The sequence below is a fragment of the Mixophyes fleayi genome, chromosome 4 (genome assembly GCF_038048845.1).
Source record: "Mixophyes fleayi isolate aMixFle1 chromosome 4, aMixFle1.hap1, whole genome shotgun sequence".
NCBI classification, from domain to species: domain Eukaryota; kingdom Metazoa; phylum Chordata; class Amphibia; order Anura; family Limnodynastidae; genus Mixophyes; species Mixophyes fleayi.
In genome coordinates this window covers 65,374,340-65,390,895 of record NC_134405.1, presented here as the reverse complement: position 1 = coordinate 65,390,895, position 16,556 = coordinate 65,374,340, and the positions used below count along the sequence as shown (strand labels likewise).

At 44.5% G+C, this 16,556-nt stretch overlaps 1 protein-coding gene across 5 annotated transcripts in view; it reads left to right on the top strand.

Moving 5' to 3' along the window:
- The window catches only part of FER1L5 (fer-1 like family member 5), a 676,118-nt gene that overhangs the window by 211,055 nt on the left and 448,507 nt on the right, over positions 1–16,556 (top strand). For all 5 annotated transcript variants that reach the window (XM_075207347.1, XM_075207349.1, XM_075207348.1 and 2 more), the window contains 3 exons: positions 5,371–5,529; positions 5,651–5,752; positions 5,830–5,991. In XM_075207347.1, coding sequence (XP_075063448.1) covers positions 5,371–5,529; positions 5,651–5,752; positions 5,830–5,991 — 423 coding nt within the window. The remainder of the gene's footprint in view (positions 1–5,370; positions 5,530–5,650; positions 5,753–5,829; positions 5,992–16,556) is intronic.

The following is a 16,556-nucleotide window of genomic DNA, read 5'->3' as shown; positions in this document are numbered from 1 at the left end:
TCCCCAGCGTACACAAACGGAATGTCCAACCGGGACCCTAACCCCCCTAAAACTTGGCCAGATTCCAACTGGACCACCTTGTGTTAGTTAAATCCCAATCAGTGCAGGGATGTCTGAATACATAACCAGACAAACAGACCAATGAATTTTATAAATAAAATATCCAAATCCATTCAGATAAAGACCCAGTACAGGCTTCCCGGGTCAAAGTTCTGGCCAGCGTACGCCAATGGGAGTTCCGTCCGGGTCCTGAGCCCCCTAGTATGTCTTCTGGGATCTAATGTTACCAGTCTGTGAAGTTTTTGACCAAATCCATCCAGAACAGTCTCCTCGGGTCAAAGTTCTGCCCAGCGTCTGACCAGGACCCTAACCCCCCTAATACCTGACCAGGATCCAACTGGACCCCTCGAGTTGGTTTCATCCCAATCAGTGCAGGGTTGTCCAAATGCATAATCTGACAGACAAACAAACTAAATTCATCCACTGGAAGGCCCTAAACAGGCTCCTCGGGTCAAAGTTCTGCCCTGCGTACACCAAACCTCTCCAGGATTCAACTGGACCATCTCGAATTGGCTTCATCCCAATTGGTGTAGGATTGTCAGAAATAAACTCCTCAGATACATTTACTTTAATATGGAGTTGGTCCCCCTTTTGCAGCAATAACAGCTTCCACTCTTCTTGGAAGGCTTTCCACAAGATGTTGGAGTGTTTCTATGGGAATTTGTGCCCATTCATTCTGTAGAGCATTTATGGCACTAATGTTGGATGAGAAGTCCTGGCTCGCAATCTCCGTTCCAGTTCATCCCAAAGGTGTTCGATGGGGTTGAGGTCAGGGCTCTGTGCGGGCCAATCAGTTTCTTCCACAATGAACTCACGAAACAGTCATGTTGGAATACAAAAAGGCCTTCCCCAAACTGTTGCCACAAAGTTGGAATCATGGCATTGTCCAAAATGACTTGGTATGCTGAAGCATTAAGATTGCCCTTCACTGGACATAAGGGACCTAGCCAATACCCTGCAATACAGCCCCATACACAGAGAGAGAGAGAGAGGATTTTTGTACTTGCTGTTAAATGTATTTCTCCTAATACATCTGGGGGACATTGGGTTTGCGGTGAGGGTGCAGGAACTGGGCACTTAAAAGGTAACTCTTCGAAAAAACTAAAGCTCCTCCCCTCTCTCAACCCCAGTGTTCCTCAATTTACAACTTGCAAAGTGCATAAAGGAAGAGTATACAAGAGAAATAACCAAACACACAGTCCAATCAACATACGGAACTGGACACTGAGCATAAAGGGTGGGAGCATAGTGTCCCTCAGTTGGAATAGGAGAAATTGATTAACGGTAAGTACAAAAATCCTCTTTCCTCCAAGATCCTATCGGCTCCATGACGCACCGGCCAAAAGGCACTCACCGATCTAGTGGAGAGCGCCAAAACGCTCTCTGGAATTGGCTGACCAGAACTAGAATAGGCCTGTTGAATAGCGGACTTGATCCACCTGTCTATGGTCTGCTTAGACACTGGCCAACCACACTTATGCTCATCATAGAAGGTCTCAGACTTAAGAACTCCTGAGGTGCTGTCCAGTAAGACTAGTTGATACTGGTCATCTGAAGAACCTGACCACCAGAAGCAGGGAATGACTATTTCCTGATTAAGGTGGAGACATAATACCACCTTAGGTTGATATGCACAAGACTACCCTGTCATCAAGAAACACCAAAAAGGGGAACCTGCAGGACAGGGCCTCTAACTCAGAAACCTATCTAACTGAAGAGTTGGCTGAAAGGAAAGTCACCTTACAAGTCAAGTGTTTCAAGTCAATAGTCTCCAACGGTCCAAACAAAGAAAGCTGAAGAGCCAACAGAATTGAATTATGATTGCATGGGGCCTTTGGAGGTACATAGGGAGGCTGGATATGTAAATCCCCCTGTAAGAAAGTCTGAACCTTGGTGATCTGAGCCAACTTCCATTAGAAATAAACACACAAGGCCGAAACCTGAACGTTAAGGGAACCAAGTTTCAGTCCACTATCCAGTCCTAATGGTGACTAGTGGACTAGCTACACCAAAGTAGCTAATATCTTCTGAAAACATAGCATCACCATCAATTATGACACTTAGGTGAGCAGAATGAATGTCAGCATCCAGCAGTGACATAGGATCCTCTCCTGGAGCAGAACGTGTGCAGTTTGTTATCGTGTCGGGAATCCATCATGTTCACCTCTGAGTTTCCCTATCTTTGCATTAGCAGACTGAATACTTTCAGGTGCAGAGACCACTCTCCCGGCAGAGGGGAGTGTCTGCTCAGAAAGTCTGCCTTGAAAAATATCCACTCCCAGAATGTACACGGCAGAGATTGCTGGCAGAAACCGTTCCACCTATGGCAAGATTTGAAAGGACTCCCTTAACGCAAGGTATCTCCCTGATGATTTATATATGTCACCATTGTCCGACTGAATCCAGACAAGCCTGCCCTGCAAAGTCAAGTGCGCCCCTGTCAGTGCATTCATCAGCGCTCTGAGCTCTAGAACTTTGACTTTGGAACATAGACCCTGCACGCGAAGATGCAATGTCACTGCAGGTGCAGACCATGTTCCCCATCAAGTTTATGCACAGCAGAACTGATGAATGTTTCAAAGTTATAACTTGTCTCATCAATACTTGGAGGGTCCTGATCTTCTCCTCTGTGAGAAATACCATCTGCTGCTCCCTTGTGTCAAAGATTAGACCCAGAAACACCATCCTCTGACTCTGAACCATATTAGATTTTTTTAAAATCAAAATCCAACCATGCAATTCCAGAACCTGAGTCGTCCTCTTGAGGTGAATCTGCAACAAGTGGGCTGACTCTGCCTTGATAAGCAGATCTTCTTGGTAAAGCACAATAGTAATGCTCTGAGACCTCAACAGGGCTGGCATCACTGCCGAATCTGAGTAGCCTGTGGTGTCCTTCCCAGATAAGAATAGGAAATCATTGGCCTCCATGCCATGCATAATGGATCTGAGAGACTCCATCTTGAACTTGTCAACCCGGAGCCTGGTTTTCAAAGACGTCAAGTTCAAGGTGGGCCAAAACAATCTGTCTTGTTTTTGCTCCAGGAAAAGGTTTGACCAATCCCCTAGAGTCTACTCCTGTTCCGGGACGGGGATGAAAGATCCAGGATGTAACTTCTCTCTATGATACCTCCACACAGCTCTGAACCAAAAAAGACAGGCTCCAACCCCAGTCTGAACTGGGTGGGAGGAATGATCGTCATGCTGCCTGCTTGTCAGATGGCTTAGGAGCTGGACGTTTGGCCACCCAGGTATGTCTTCCCCTCTGCTGACTTCCAAATGCTGGAAGTGTGTGACCCCTGGAAGAAGAGGGATTTGGGCGAAAAGAGGCCTGAAAGGAACGGAACCTCGGTCCCTGGGACTTAGCGGGTTGACCGGGAGAAAGGGGCTCTTTCTTCCAGTAGCCTGACAGATCATTTTGTCCACTTCAGGACTAAACAGGACTGAATCATCGTATGGAAAGGCTGACAAAGATTTTTTCGATTCAATATCCACGTCTCTGGACCGGAGCCAAAGAGCCTGCTTGGCCACAACAGATAAAGCTGACATCCTAAAGTTGATATAAGCTGTATCCAGAGCTATTTTACAGAGATTTTCGGACACTTCTCTGAGATGTTCCACAAACAGGAGCAATTTTGACTTAGGACAGTCAGACTGGAGTCCTTCCAAAAGCTGATCAGACTATTTTTACCATGGCTTTGGAAACCCATGCAGACTCCAACGAGGGTCTGAGGGCTGCACCCAAAGCCACATAGATGGACTTTAAAATGTCACGTTACTTTGCCATCTTTGAGCGAAGCTGGGAAAAAATAGGAAGAGTGGTGGACTTACAGAGGTGAGCCACGAGAGTATCTACCATAGGTGGCTGCTCCCACCTAACCATTTTCTCTGCGAGGAAAGGATATGCCACAAGAAATTAGCGAGGAATAAGATTTTTTTTTTCTTGTTTAGCCTAAGCTTTCCCCAGGAGCTCTGCTAAGTGGGAAGATGAAGGAAAGGAAATCACTCTCTTTTTTTTTTCTTTCTTTTAAACAAGGCCACCTTAGTAGATTGAGAATCATCTACCTCAAGCATGTCCATAGTCTGACGTACCGCCATAACCAATTTTGCTCCCACAGGATCCTCCTGGCCAGAGCTCTCCTTCTTTTTGCAAAGAGAATTCAGAATCCGAATTCTCACCTCTGAGAGACTGAAAAAACAACTGACGTTTTTCGTGATCTCTGAGTCTTAGGAGCCTCAAGTAACTTTTTTTAAAAAAACCAGCCCCAAAACAGACTGCTCAAGTATCTTGGACCAGGCTGGTACTTCCCGAGCCATAGTTGCGGAACCTGTCTCCATCTGAGAGACCGATTTCCTTGAGAGAGATTCTACTCCAGGAGCAAGAGGCAACATAGTAGATATACTGACCTCTCTAGAAGGCGCAACCAGCTTTGTCCACTCAGCAATGAACAGAGCCAGGGATCTCGCCCAAGCCGGTTCTGCCACATCAGATGCATCCCTCCCAGGCGGGCGCGAATCACAGTTCTCCATGTTGCTGGATGCACACTGTGCATCTGGTTCCTGACGTTCACTAGGCAATTTTGTTTGGCACAGGTGAAATATGAAACAGATGTCCATCCAGGTTTAACACTAGAACTCGACCCCTTTTTAGACATGTTAGAAAGGGTATAGCGAGGTAGACATAGCAGAACAGAATCAGGCCTAGAAAATTACAATTCCTGGTATAGATTCCCTAAAAGGTAAAACAGTAGCAGACAGAGAAAACAAGACTGTAACATTTTTCAACACATACACCAAAATAGGTTTGTTTTTTTTTTTTAAAAAAACAAACAAACAAATACAGACTATCTCTCAAATATGGATGTACTTAGCCCCTAGGCTACAGTAACACCTCAAGAGCCCTCATAGCTGGGGCAACAGCAGTATCCTTAGGGTATTTTGCCTGTCTACCCATTTTCCATTGTGTGTCTTTGATGATATATGTATGCAGGGATTCACATTTTTCATGCTTAATCACAGTATGACAAAATATGAGCTTAAAAATGGGCGTTGCGTCCAAGTCTAAATGATCTTTATTGTCTTTCCTCTTTCATTTTTATGGAATGCTACTGGCATTAATTAACTGCCGGAAAACTGGAAACTGATAACAGGTAAGGTAAATAACTGAATTATTAAGCCTTCCTAGAGCAAATGGGTATGCATTATATTAAGGTAGTTTTAGATGCAGAGTTAAACAAGGTATATGAATTCATAATGGTAAGTCCACTTTACAATTCTAATTGTAATTTTATTCACACCTGTATTTGTTCCTAGGGCAAGGATGAATTCCTTGGTAAGAGTTTGTGTCTTCCTGTTGTACATATTAATGTTGACACTCGATTACCACCACGTCTACAATGGTGTCCTGTGAAGAGGGGAAAGAGGTCATCTCTAGAGGTGCTGACAGCTTTTGAGCTTCTTTTGGATGAAAAGGTATGTGCTTTCTTTTTCATATGTTTCTGCAGACCACCTAACCAATTAGTTGCTTGTCAGTTTACCTTTAATTAGGTTGCAGTATTACTTCTTGTCACAGAGTAATCATTTCCTTCATCAGAATGGAAAATTAGATTCAATTTCACCACTGACAAGAAATGAAGATGGAAACTTGATTGTTCCAAAGGGGATTAGCCCAACACTAGTACCCATGAAACTTGAGGTATGTTCTAGTTACATATTATGTTCTCTGACAGAGATGTCTGTCCAATCTGAACCGCATTTTTCTGATGTTTATAGGTTCTTGCATGGGGCATCCGTAAGATGAAGCCCTTCCAGCTGTTGAGTGTACAGAGTCCCAGTTTGCTTGTGGAATGTGGAGGGAAGTGTATTCAAACATGCCGCATTAATGACTTAAAGAGGAACCCCAACTTCCGAACCGAAATTCTTCATTTGTTTGTGGTAAGGATTTGTTTGAGATTGTATGAGGAGAAATTAGTCTTGTGTAAGCAAGTCAAGTGATCTGAAATTATAGGAACTATTTTTTAAATGGAGAAAAGCCATTTCTCTAGCGAAACGGGTGGTTTCAGCTGTAGATAGGGCTTCTTCCTATTTATTAAAGGCTACCACCAGCGGTGGCTGTTGCTGTGTATTGCCGTTGGTAGATATAGCTAGGGCTCTGTGGGAAAGCATGGGGAAGTCTATTTGACAAGGTACACCATTCTTTAAATAAAGCATTATTTGTATATTAAATTAAATATTTTTTGTTTATTTTATGTTTTATTATTCTTTCTTTTTTTTTTTAAACCTGTTGGAATTTAAGGCTCAAGTCAGGCTTCCAGTTCCACTGCACATGTGTGAACCGACAATGCCGGCATACACATGTGCAGAAGCTCCCTGCTTTGTGGTAAGAATCTTCTTACCGCTACAAGCCACTGTCTCCAGGGAAGCGGAGCATCACTCGGCTGCCCTGGCAACTTTTTATTGATAATTAAGGGTGAAACCAGATTTTCTGTTGCTATGATAACCATAATGTAGGTGAGTGGTAAGAATACAAAAACAAAGGGGACTTTGTCCATATTCAGCATTACGGATCTTTTAATTTAACTATTCAGTCACTTTACATTCCAGCAGAATTAGAGCTGTCACTGGTATATTAGTAAACATCCCATTCCCATACCCTGCTATGTGATTTAAATCTAGGAAAATTCTAGATATGCCTCAGGTTTTTTACCTTCTTTGGGTTCTCGGGAAACTGACTCATGTCACTGATGCAGCTTCCCACCCAAGCATCGACCTCAGGTCTTTGCACTGTAAGGAAATGAACCATGACTATTTTAGAAGTGGTTGATTGGCATGCTGATATAGCATCTATTCAGCTCATCGCTGGCAGGGTATGCTGGGACTTGCAGTTTCACAACACCTGAAAAGCTACAGGTTGGCTAGGCCTACATTTTTCAGTGTGTTTTACCCTAATATTCTAAAGGTGGTGTTTTTTTTCTTCATTTGGACACAAAAGGCTCCCTGTGCTTAGTTCTGGAGGTATCTCCTTGATCCACATGCCAAACGTTTCTAGTTTTTCCAGGGTATCTTTTTGGCTCCTTGATGGTGCCATGGGCTCTCTCAAATCAAGCACTATTAATCAGGAGTAGCTTGCCAATTTTTGTGCAAATTTCTGCCATGGGATTCACAACAGAGAGTACCTCTAGCATTGCAAGTCTGCCTACAAGTGCAGACAGGCCACAAACCGCAGATATGTACATTTAACACACATTTCTCACATTATTTGGCAATATTTTTTTTTAACTCAAACATCTTTGATTACAGTTTTCAAAGAGAAAAGTATGCATAAACAGTCACAGTTCAAACGGCAGGTAATAGTATCAGGTATCAGAAATAAGTATACATCAAACCAAAAAAGGCGAAGACAGAGGAGGACTACCACCAAAGGGAGAGACGCAACAAGGGAGGAGGTGGGGGCGGGAGGGTGGGGGGGATAGCATCATGAGCCATCCTAACTGGGGTGGCAATGAAGTGTAAGAAAGGCCCTTCACATGGTCGGTCCAGAGGGAGGTATATGAACCCTAACTGGAGCTAGAAGACAAGGTCGCAATCTTATGGGTATCGTAATAGTCAGACCACTACATCAGTTGGGAAGATGCTGAGTTGAAATACTTTAGGCCAATAGTTTCCATCACATAGCTATGTTGGGTCTTTGTTATAATTTTGGAGAGAGATGGAGGAGCCGTGCTCTTCCAATGCTAAGCAATAGCCACTCTATCATTGATTAAAATGTGTCCCATAGCATATCGGTGGTGAGCTGGGAAGTCGGTTTGGTGTAGTTGGAGGAGGGCCAGAGAAGTCTGGTGTGATAGTTATTGAAGTTGCTTGTCAGATTAATCCAAACACTTCATCCCATAGAGGTTTAGTTTTGGGACAAGTCCAGAAAATATGGAAGAAGGTTCCTGCTTAGCCACACTCCCTCCTGCAAGACTGGGGCACTGTTGGCCAAATTTTATGCAATTTATCTGAGGTGTAATAGAATCTATAAATAATTTTAATGAACATCTCGTAGTGGTTGATGTACCTCGACATTGTATATACATTGTTGAAAATATGCTTCCAGTCTTCGTCTGTCAATGGTAAATTAAGATCAGATTCCCATTTCACTTGGGCTTGCAGTTTACCCTGCTTATGCAATGTCAGGACACACTGGTACCAGGCGTATATGCCCCAGCGTAGTAATGGGAGTGAAGCAAAAGCCTCACTAATGGCGGTGGGGAGGGGGGGCTCCAATAAAGGTGGACAAGATTGCTGCAACTGTATCTAGTAGCGTACCCGAAGATATTTGTAGAAGTCAGAGGATGGGATCTGGAATTGCTACTGTAGAGGGGAGAACAATACTAAAACATCCCGTTCAAAAAGGTCTGACTCCCCTGGAAGTCTAAAGATCCAGTCGCAGGACTGGCATTAAGCAGGCTACGGCAAGCAGCGAGAGGTGGGAGGAAGGAAAGGAGAAATCCTGGACCACCCTCACTAGCTTATCCTAGCATGCTAAGGAGTCTTTAACACTATGCAGGATGGCCACAGTCGTTGGCCTAGATTTCCCATCTTTCCAGAGCAAGTCTTCTATCTGAAGCTGGGCTATTGCGTGGGCCTCAATGAAGACCCATGGTTTTTTGGAGCTGTCCAGTCCCTAAGCTGGTCCAGCCTTGCAGTTTGTTGATAGAGTTCCAGGTAAGGAGCTGCAAGGCCACCTCTCAACGTAGGATAAAACAAACGTGATCGAGCCATCCTAGGGCAGCTGCCTCACCACAAAAACTGCAAGGTACTCACGTAAAATTTATTAAGTATCTGGTAGGGAACCAAATCTGGTATGGATCTGAACAAGTACAGAATTTTTGGCAATAGCATCATTTTGAGCGCAGCTATCCTACAGAGCCATGAGACCTCAAACTTCGCCCACGAGGTAGTAAGAGCTGTGAAGTGATGTAGAGGTGGGGTACAGTTACAGTCTATGAGATCTCTAGGGTGGGCTGGAATGTGAAATCCCAAGTATTTGAGAGACGAGGAGCACTAGTGAAATTTGTAGGTGGCCTGGAAGGAGAGAAGCCTATCTTGCTAGAGACCCATGTCATAGCTTTCAATTTAGTAGGATTTATTTATTAATAGGAAGCCTCAGAGTATGCTCTGAGAACTTCTTGCAGGGCAGGCAAGGGAGGTCTCTGGCTCCGTCAGGAACAGCAGGACATCATCCACGAATAAGCAAATCTTATGATGTGTATGACCCTTATGATGTATATGCCCAATTCGGATGCCAGTGATGGTAGATGTAGTTCTGATCCGTTCTGCTATGGGTCCCAATGCCAAGATGAGCGGAGAGAACGAGCATCCCTGTCTGGTTCCATTGGTAATGTTAAAAGGGGTTGATAGAAACCCGTTACTGAGAACTCTGGCCAAGGGACAGCTATAGAGGATGCAAATTGCCTGAAGGAAGAAACACGAAACTCAAACCTGATGAGTGCAAGAATTAAGGTTTTTGCGGTGTCTTGTGTGAGATATGTGCGTATTCTGGAAATGTTCTTTAGGTGTATGTAACATGATTTAGATATAGAGTTGATGTGGGGAATAAACGACAGTTGTGAATCAAGGATTACACCTAGGCAACGAGCTTGCGGGGTGGGATTTATGGTCATGTTATCAACAGAAATAGAAATGTCAGGCAGGAAGCTTCTGTTCTTGGGTGGGAATATTATTAATTCAGTTTTTAAAAGATTGAGTTTGAGTTGGTGAGAAGACATCCAAGATGAAATGGCAGAAAGACAGTCAGTAACGCAAGACAACACAGATGGTGAAAGATCAGGAGAGGATAGATAAATTTGTGTATCATCCGCATAGAGATGATACTGAAATCCAAAGAAGTTTATTAGTTTTCCAAGAGAAGTGGTGTGGATAATGAATAGCAGAGGACCTAGGACTGAGCCTTGTGGTACTCCAATTGATAAAGGAAGCGGAGCAGAGGTAGATTCAGAGAAATTAACACTGAAAGAGCTATTAGATAAGTAGGATGAGACCCGGGATGGGACAGTGTCTTCAAGACCTAGGGATTGTAGCCTTTGTATGAGGAGAGAGTGGTCAACAGTGTCAAATGTAGCAGAGAGATCCAGGAGAATTAGAAGAGAGTAATGGTTATTACTTTTTGCTGTAATAAAATCATTGACAACCCAGCGCAGTCTCTGGAGCGTTGAGAGCGAAAACCTTACTGAAGACGATCCAATAGGTTGTTTGCTGTAAGAAAGTGTGTGAGGCGAGTGTAGACAATTCTCTCGAGAAGCTTGGAGGGGCATGGGAGTTGAGAGATGGGGCAGTAATTTGCGAGAGAGTTAGGGTCAGAATTTTGTTTTTTTTTAAATGGGAGTAATCACTGCATGCTTGAATAGTGATGGAAAAATACCAGTAGAAAGAGATAGATTACATATTTTAGTTAGAGGGGGAATGAGCACAGGAGACAGGGACCTACCAATTTGTGAGGGAATGGGATCAAGAGGACAGGAGGTAGAGTAGGAAGATGAGAAGAGAGTAGAAAATTCCTCCTCATTTGTGAGATCAAATAAAGAGAGAGTGTCAGAGGGTGCTACAAATGAATTGAACTGATTGCTCATGGAGGGAACTGATACCATTTCAAGTCTGATCTTACCTATTTTGTCCTTGAAATAGGAAGCAAGATCCTGGGCACTGATGGTAGTTGGAGGATTTGGAACTGGAGGATTCAGAAGAGATTTAAATGTGTTAAAAGGGCATTTTGGGGTTAGAAGCCTGAGCATAGATAAGAGATTGGAAGTATGTTTGTTTAGCAGTGTCCAGAGCATTTCTATAGGAGTGGTAGATACCAGTATATGTGATGAAATCATTAGATGTACAAGATTTACGCCAGTGACGTTCTGCTTTGCGAGAAAGTTTTGTAGAGTTCTTGTTACTTTACTGTGCCACGGTTGGCAACTACGTCTAAGTATGTAGTGTCGTTGGAACCACTTGATCCAGGGCAGTTGCTAGGGATTGGTGAAAATGGGGTACTGCCCGATCAGAGGAGGAGAATGTAGAATTTGTGGAGAGAAGGTTTTGGAGAGAGGTGGAAAACTGTTGAAGATCAATAGAGTTGATATTCCTGCAGTTGTGAGGAGACTTGGAAGAGTTTGACACTAGGGAGGGTAAAGAACTGGGGGTGAGCGTGTAGCTAATAAGGTGATGATCCGAGAGGGGGAAAGGAGTGTTAAGGAAATCAGAAACTGATCATAGTCTAGAGAAAACAAGATCAAGACAGTGGCCATCCTGAGGAGTAGCGGATTCAATACACTGGGAGAGGTCGATTGTGGACGTTAGAGAGAGTAGTTTGAAACGTGGATTAGAAATAGGGATGTTGAAATCACCCATGATGATGGTGGGAATGCCAGAGGATAAGAAGTGGGGGAGCCACGCAGAGAAGTGTTCAAGAAATTGTTGGTGTGAACCAGGGGGGCGATAGATGATAGCAACACGCATATAGAACAGGTTAAAAATTCTAACAGCATGTACTTCAAAAGATGTGAACGTGAGTGATGGGACATTTGGTAGAACTGTGAACGTGCACTGCGGGGAGAGAACTAGTCCAACCCCACCTCCTTGTCTGCCTCCTAATCTGGAGAAGTGGGTGAAATGGAGACCACCATGTGAAAGGGCTGCAGGTGAGGCAGTGTCTGATTGCGTGAGCCATGATTCTGTTATTGCTAGAAGGTTGAGGTTGATTGAGAGGAAGAGATGTACGGAGGTTAGTTTGTTACAAACAGAGCGTGGATTCCAAAGGGCACATTTAAAGGACTTTGGAAGAGAGGGGAGACAGGTGATGCGTTTGAGGTTAGCTGGATTTCTATAGTGTTCAGATATATGCCTGTGGGAGAATTGAGGGGGACCTGGATTAGGTGATATATCACCAGCTAATAGAAGCAGGGTGGAAGAAAGGTAGGAAAGATGATTGTAAGATGTGTGTCTTTTTAGTTTCTGGCGGCAGGGTGATGATGTTAAAGTTATTGAATTTAAATAGGAAAAGAGTTCATGAGTTTTAAGTAGAGGTGAGTGAAGTAATGAAGGTGCAATGTGGACAGAGGTGTGTGTTGCAGGATGGGTGAGAGATTATATAGTCCTAAAGATAATGCCATGAAAAAAGAGAAAGAAAAATATTTTGGCAAGCATTGGGATTTATGAGTAAAATAGCAAAAATGAGGGAATTAAAGGAATTACCTAATTGCAATTTCCTGTGTAATCAGATAAGAGCTAGGCTGCAGCAAATGTAGTGTTTTCCTGGATGTCTGGATAGTATAGAGGAATGATGTTGGGAGCCATGTTGGGGAGTGGGTGGAAGTGTTGAATGGAGAGTAATAAAGAGCAGGTGATTGAGTAGCTGAGTTTTTGCAGAGTCATAAGAGAGGAGAGTGGTTGAAAGACAGTATAATTTCTTCCTACTTGTGATGGCAGACAAAGCTTAAAGTAGAATTGAAAGTACAATGCTGAGGTAGGGGATTGAAATAACTTTAGCATGGGTAGGGAGTGGCTGAGCAAGTAGTACAGCAGGCTGATTAAACAGAGTGGATTTTGCAGTGAAAAGAAACTGGTAGATAAAACAAACTTTCATGAGATGAGAAGAAAATAAGATCAGAGTCCAAAACAGTCCTCATGTTGCATTTAGCTTGTAGCCAGATGTATGTATGAATACATCAGGAGTAGATTATGGAGTTTCAGGTGAATACTAAATGTTGTCCTTGTGTAGCTGTGATAATAGGAAGAATGTTCTTCTCCTGTTTAACTCCTGTATAACTTCGAATTATGCTATTTAAATTTTTTACACTTGTAACTAACACATTTAGAACCAGACACACTAGATATGCAGCCATCACTGGCTTGCAGCCATTCTACAATGAATATATAAGGTTAACAAACACATGTGATCAGTGTTCTTCAATCAAGCCCTCAATAAACTCCCCCAACAAACACTAGCAATAAAAGTTTTAAACAAACAAACAGTGAAAGGACAGCATACCATTAGAAAAAAAAATGCACTTTCTTAATTCAGATCAAATTGTGGTGCAAAGAGGTTGGAATGATTACCATTAGAAATAAAAAAAAAATGCACTTTCTTAATTCAGATCAAATTCTGGTGCAAAGAGATTGGAATAATTACCATTAGAAATTAAAATGCATGTCTCTCAAGAGGCAACCAACCTCCTCCCCAGGTCTGAGAGCGAGATTGAGGCAGAGCTGCAGTCTTTTGCAGTCATCACTCACCTGCAGCTCCTGATTAGTCTGCTGTGAGCCTGCAGACCAGAAGACCCGTAGTGGGCCTTTTGCATGGAGCCCACCCTGCGCTCTCCATACAAAACTTCAGGGACCGTTAGCATCTTTTCCTGAAGTCAAACACACTCTTTTGGATGCTGCTTCCTATACATAGCAATCTTCCTGGGTTTAAAAGCTTGCAAGTCAGACAGCTTGGGACATGAATACCTGCCATTCAAATCAATGACTCTGTCTCATATCCCCCTCCCCTCTTTCAACCCACGGGCGGGAAATAACGACTCAAGATGTGGATGGGGTGCGAGGGCACTGACTACGGTTTCTTTCAGATTCACAGGGATAGCGGTTACTGGGATAGCTGCCAGAGCTGCACTATATATATATATATATATATATATATATATATATCAGTGGTTCCCAAACTTTTGCAGTTCGCGGCACCCTTAGAGTCTCCAAATTTTTTCAAGGCACCCCTCCAAAATAATTATTGAGCAGTCCTGTTTTAGAAGTAGTTGGGTCAAAAAATTGTAATAAGTATTTAGGTCAGGACAGAAATACTTCTTTAGTTGTATGCAAAAATGCCCCCTCTGCATCCAGACACTCTGCCCTCAGGCACTCTGCCCCCTCTGCATCCAGACACACTGCCCCCGCTGCATCCAGACACACTGCCCTCTCTCACACTGCCCCCTCCTATGCTCTCTGACACGCTGTGTCCCCCTCCACTGCCCTCTCTCACGCTGTGTCCCCCTCCACTGCCCTCTCTCACACTGTGTCCCCCTCCACTGCCCTCTCTCATGCTGTGTCCCCCTCCACTGCCCTCTCTCATGCTGTGTCCCCCTCCACTGCCCTCTCTCATGCTGTGTCCCCCTCCACTGCCCCTCTCATGCTGTGTCCCCCCTCCACTGCCCCTCTCACGCTGTGTCCCCCTCCACTGCCCCTCTCACGCTGTGTCCCCCTCCACTGCCCCTCTCACGCTGTGTCCCCCTCCACTGCCCCTCTCACGCTGTGTCCCCCTCCACTGCCCCTCTCACGCTGTGTCCCCCTCCACTGCCCCTCTCACGCTGTGTCTGCCTCCACTGCCCCTCTCACGCTGTGTCCCCCTCCACTGCCCCTCTCACGCTGTGTCCCCCTCCACTGCCCCTCTCACGCTGTGTCCTCCTCCACTGCCCCTCTCACACTGTGTCCCCCTTCTGCCCCGCTGTGCCCCTCCTCTGCCCCCTGTCATGCTGTCCCCTCCTCTGCTCTCTGTCCCCTTCCTCTGCTCCGCTGTCCCTATCTTCTCTGCCCGCTCTCACCATCCTCTGCTCTCTGTCCCCCCCTTCTCTGCCCGCTGTCACCATCCTCTGCTCTGTGACCCCTTCTCTGCCCGCTGTCACCATCCTCTGCTCTCTGTCCCCCCCTTCTCTGCCTGCTGTCACCATCCTCTGCTCTCTGTCCCCCCCTTCTCTGCCCGCTGTCACCATCCTCTGCTCTGTGACCCCTTCTCTGCCCCGCGCCAGCCATAAAAAAACAGAAAGAACACAGAAACTTATTAATCCGCCGGGCGCCGGGACCCAGCAGTCTCCTCTCTCCCGCAGCAGTTTGTTACTGACGTCGATATTCAGTGATAGCTGCGGGAGAGAGGAGTCTCCTGGGTCCCGGCGCCCGGCGGATTGGTAAGTTTCTGTGTTCTTTCTGTTTTTTATGGCTGGCCCGCGGCACCCCAGTGACAGCGCCGCGGCACCCCTGGGAGCCGCGGCGCACAGTTTGGGAACCGCCGATATATATACATACACATAGATAGATATAGCACATGTTCGTTTTTAGAAAACAAATCCCCCAGCCCGAATTTAGTAAATCTGTACTTTCCTGCTTCCTCGGGTGTGACGATGAGGCAAAACGTCATCGCCGGATGTCGCGGTTTTAGGATTGCATAAGTCCCTCCCTCCCCAGGAGATCCGATGCCATTGCTCACACAGACACTGGAGAGCTAGCAGCGTTTTTGTCACTCTCCAGTCTCCAGCCAGAAATCTCATTCTATCCTGCAACACAGCACCTAAATCGCTGCCTGACAGTGTATACTCTACTCAGTTGTCATTACTCAGTAGTCATTTGCTTCCACAAAAGCAACTTTTTCTATGTTATTCAAATTACACACTGTAGTGTGTATATACTATCTGACAGCACGGGTTACAAAAATCAGTGCCTAACAGTATGTACTCTAAACTTTTTCAGCAAATGGCACATGAGTAAACTTTTTTCTAATTTTTCAACAAATTGTGCATGATCAGTCGACAGAAGAGCAGGAGCACTAACCATAGTTACACCAGTCATAATGATACTAGTACTTCAACCTCATCTACTAAAGCCTATGCTCAGGGGCATAGGGGGTTTAAGTCAGGGAAACTGAAATCCCCAAAAACAACAAGCTTTTACATTGGTAAAGAATAAAACACCTTTACTAAAGAGAAAGTTTACTGTAGAAAACATAAAATTGTCAACATGCCATTTTACACATGCAGTGGCAAGGAAAGATTAAGGCCTTCACCTTTATTTATGAGTGAGAGTTCTGTAACTGTCTGTGAGACATCTTCTTCTGTCTATCATCACGATACAAGACCTTTTCATTGCATGCAACAGCAGCAGGATCAAACAGCAGCTAACAAACAACACCGGATTTTTTAGAGGCAGGCCACTCTGTGTATTACTGGCATACTGCTGACAACCTGTTAGAAAGACTAAGGGATGTCATTGCAACATGGTTTATCCCGCGTGGACTTTCCTCAGGATATATGATTTCTGATAGCGCCACCAATATTGTGAGGGCATTACAGCTGGGTGAATTCCATCACTTTCCCTGTTTTGCTCACGCAATAAACTTGGTGGTACAGAGCTTTTTAAAAAATGACAGGGACGTGCAGGAGATGCTGTCTGTTGCCTGAAAAATTTCAGGACATTTTCGGCATTCTGCAACAGCATGTAAGAGATTGCAGCTGCTGCAAAAATAATTTAATTTGCCCTGCCACCAAATGAAGCAAGAGGTGGTAACAAGGTAAAAATCTACCCTTTATATGCTTCTGAGGATGGAGAAACAGCCAAAAAGCCATCCACGCTTACTCAACAAGCCATGACATTGAGAAAAGAGGGGAAATGTACTTTAGTCTAGTGCAATGGAGAATTCTTTCCGTTTTGTGCAAGGTGCTGAAACCATTCGAAGTAGTCACCTG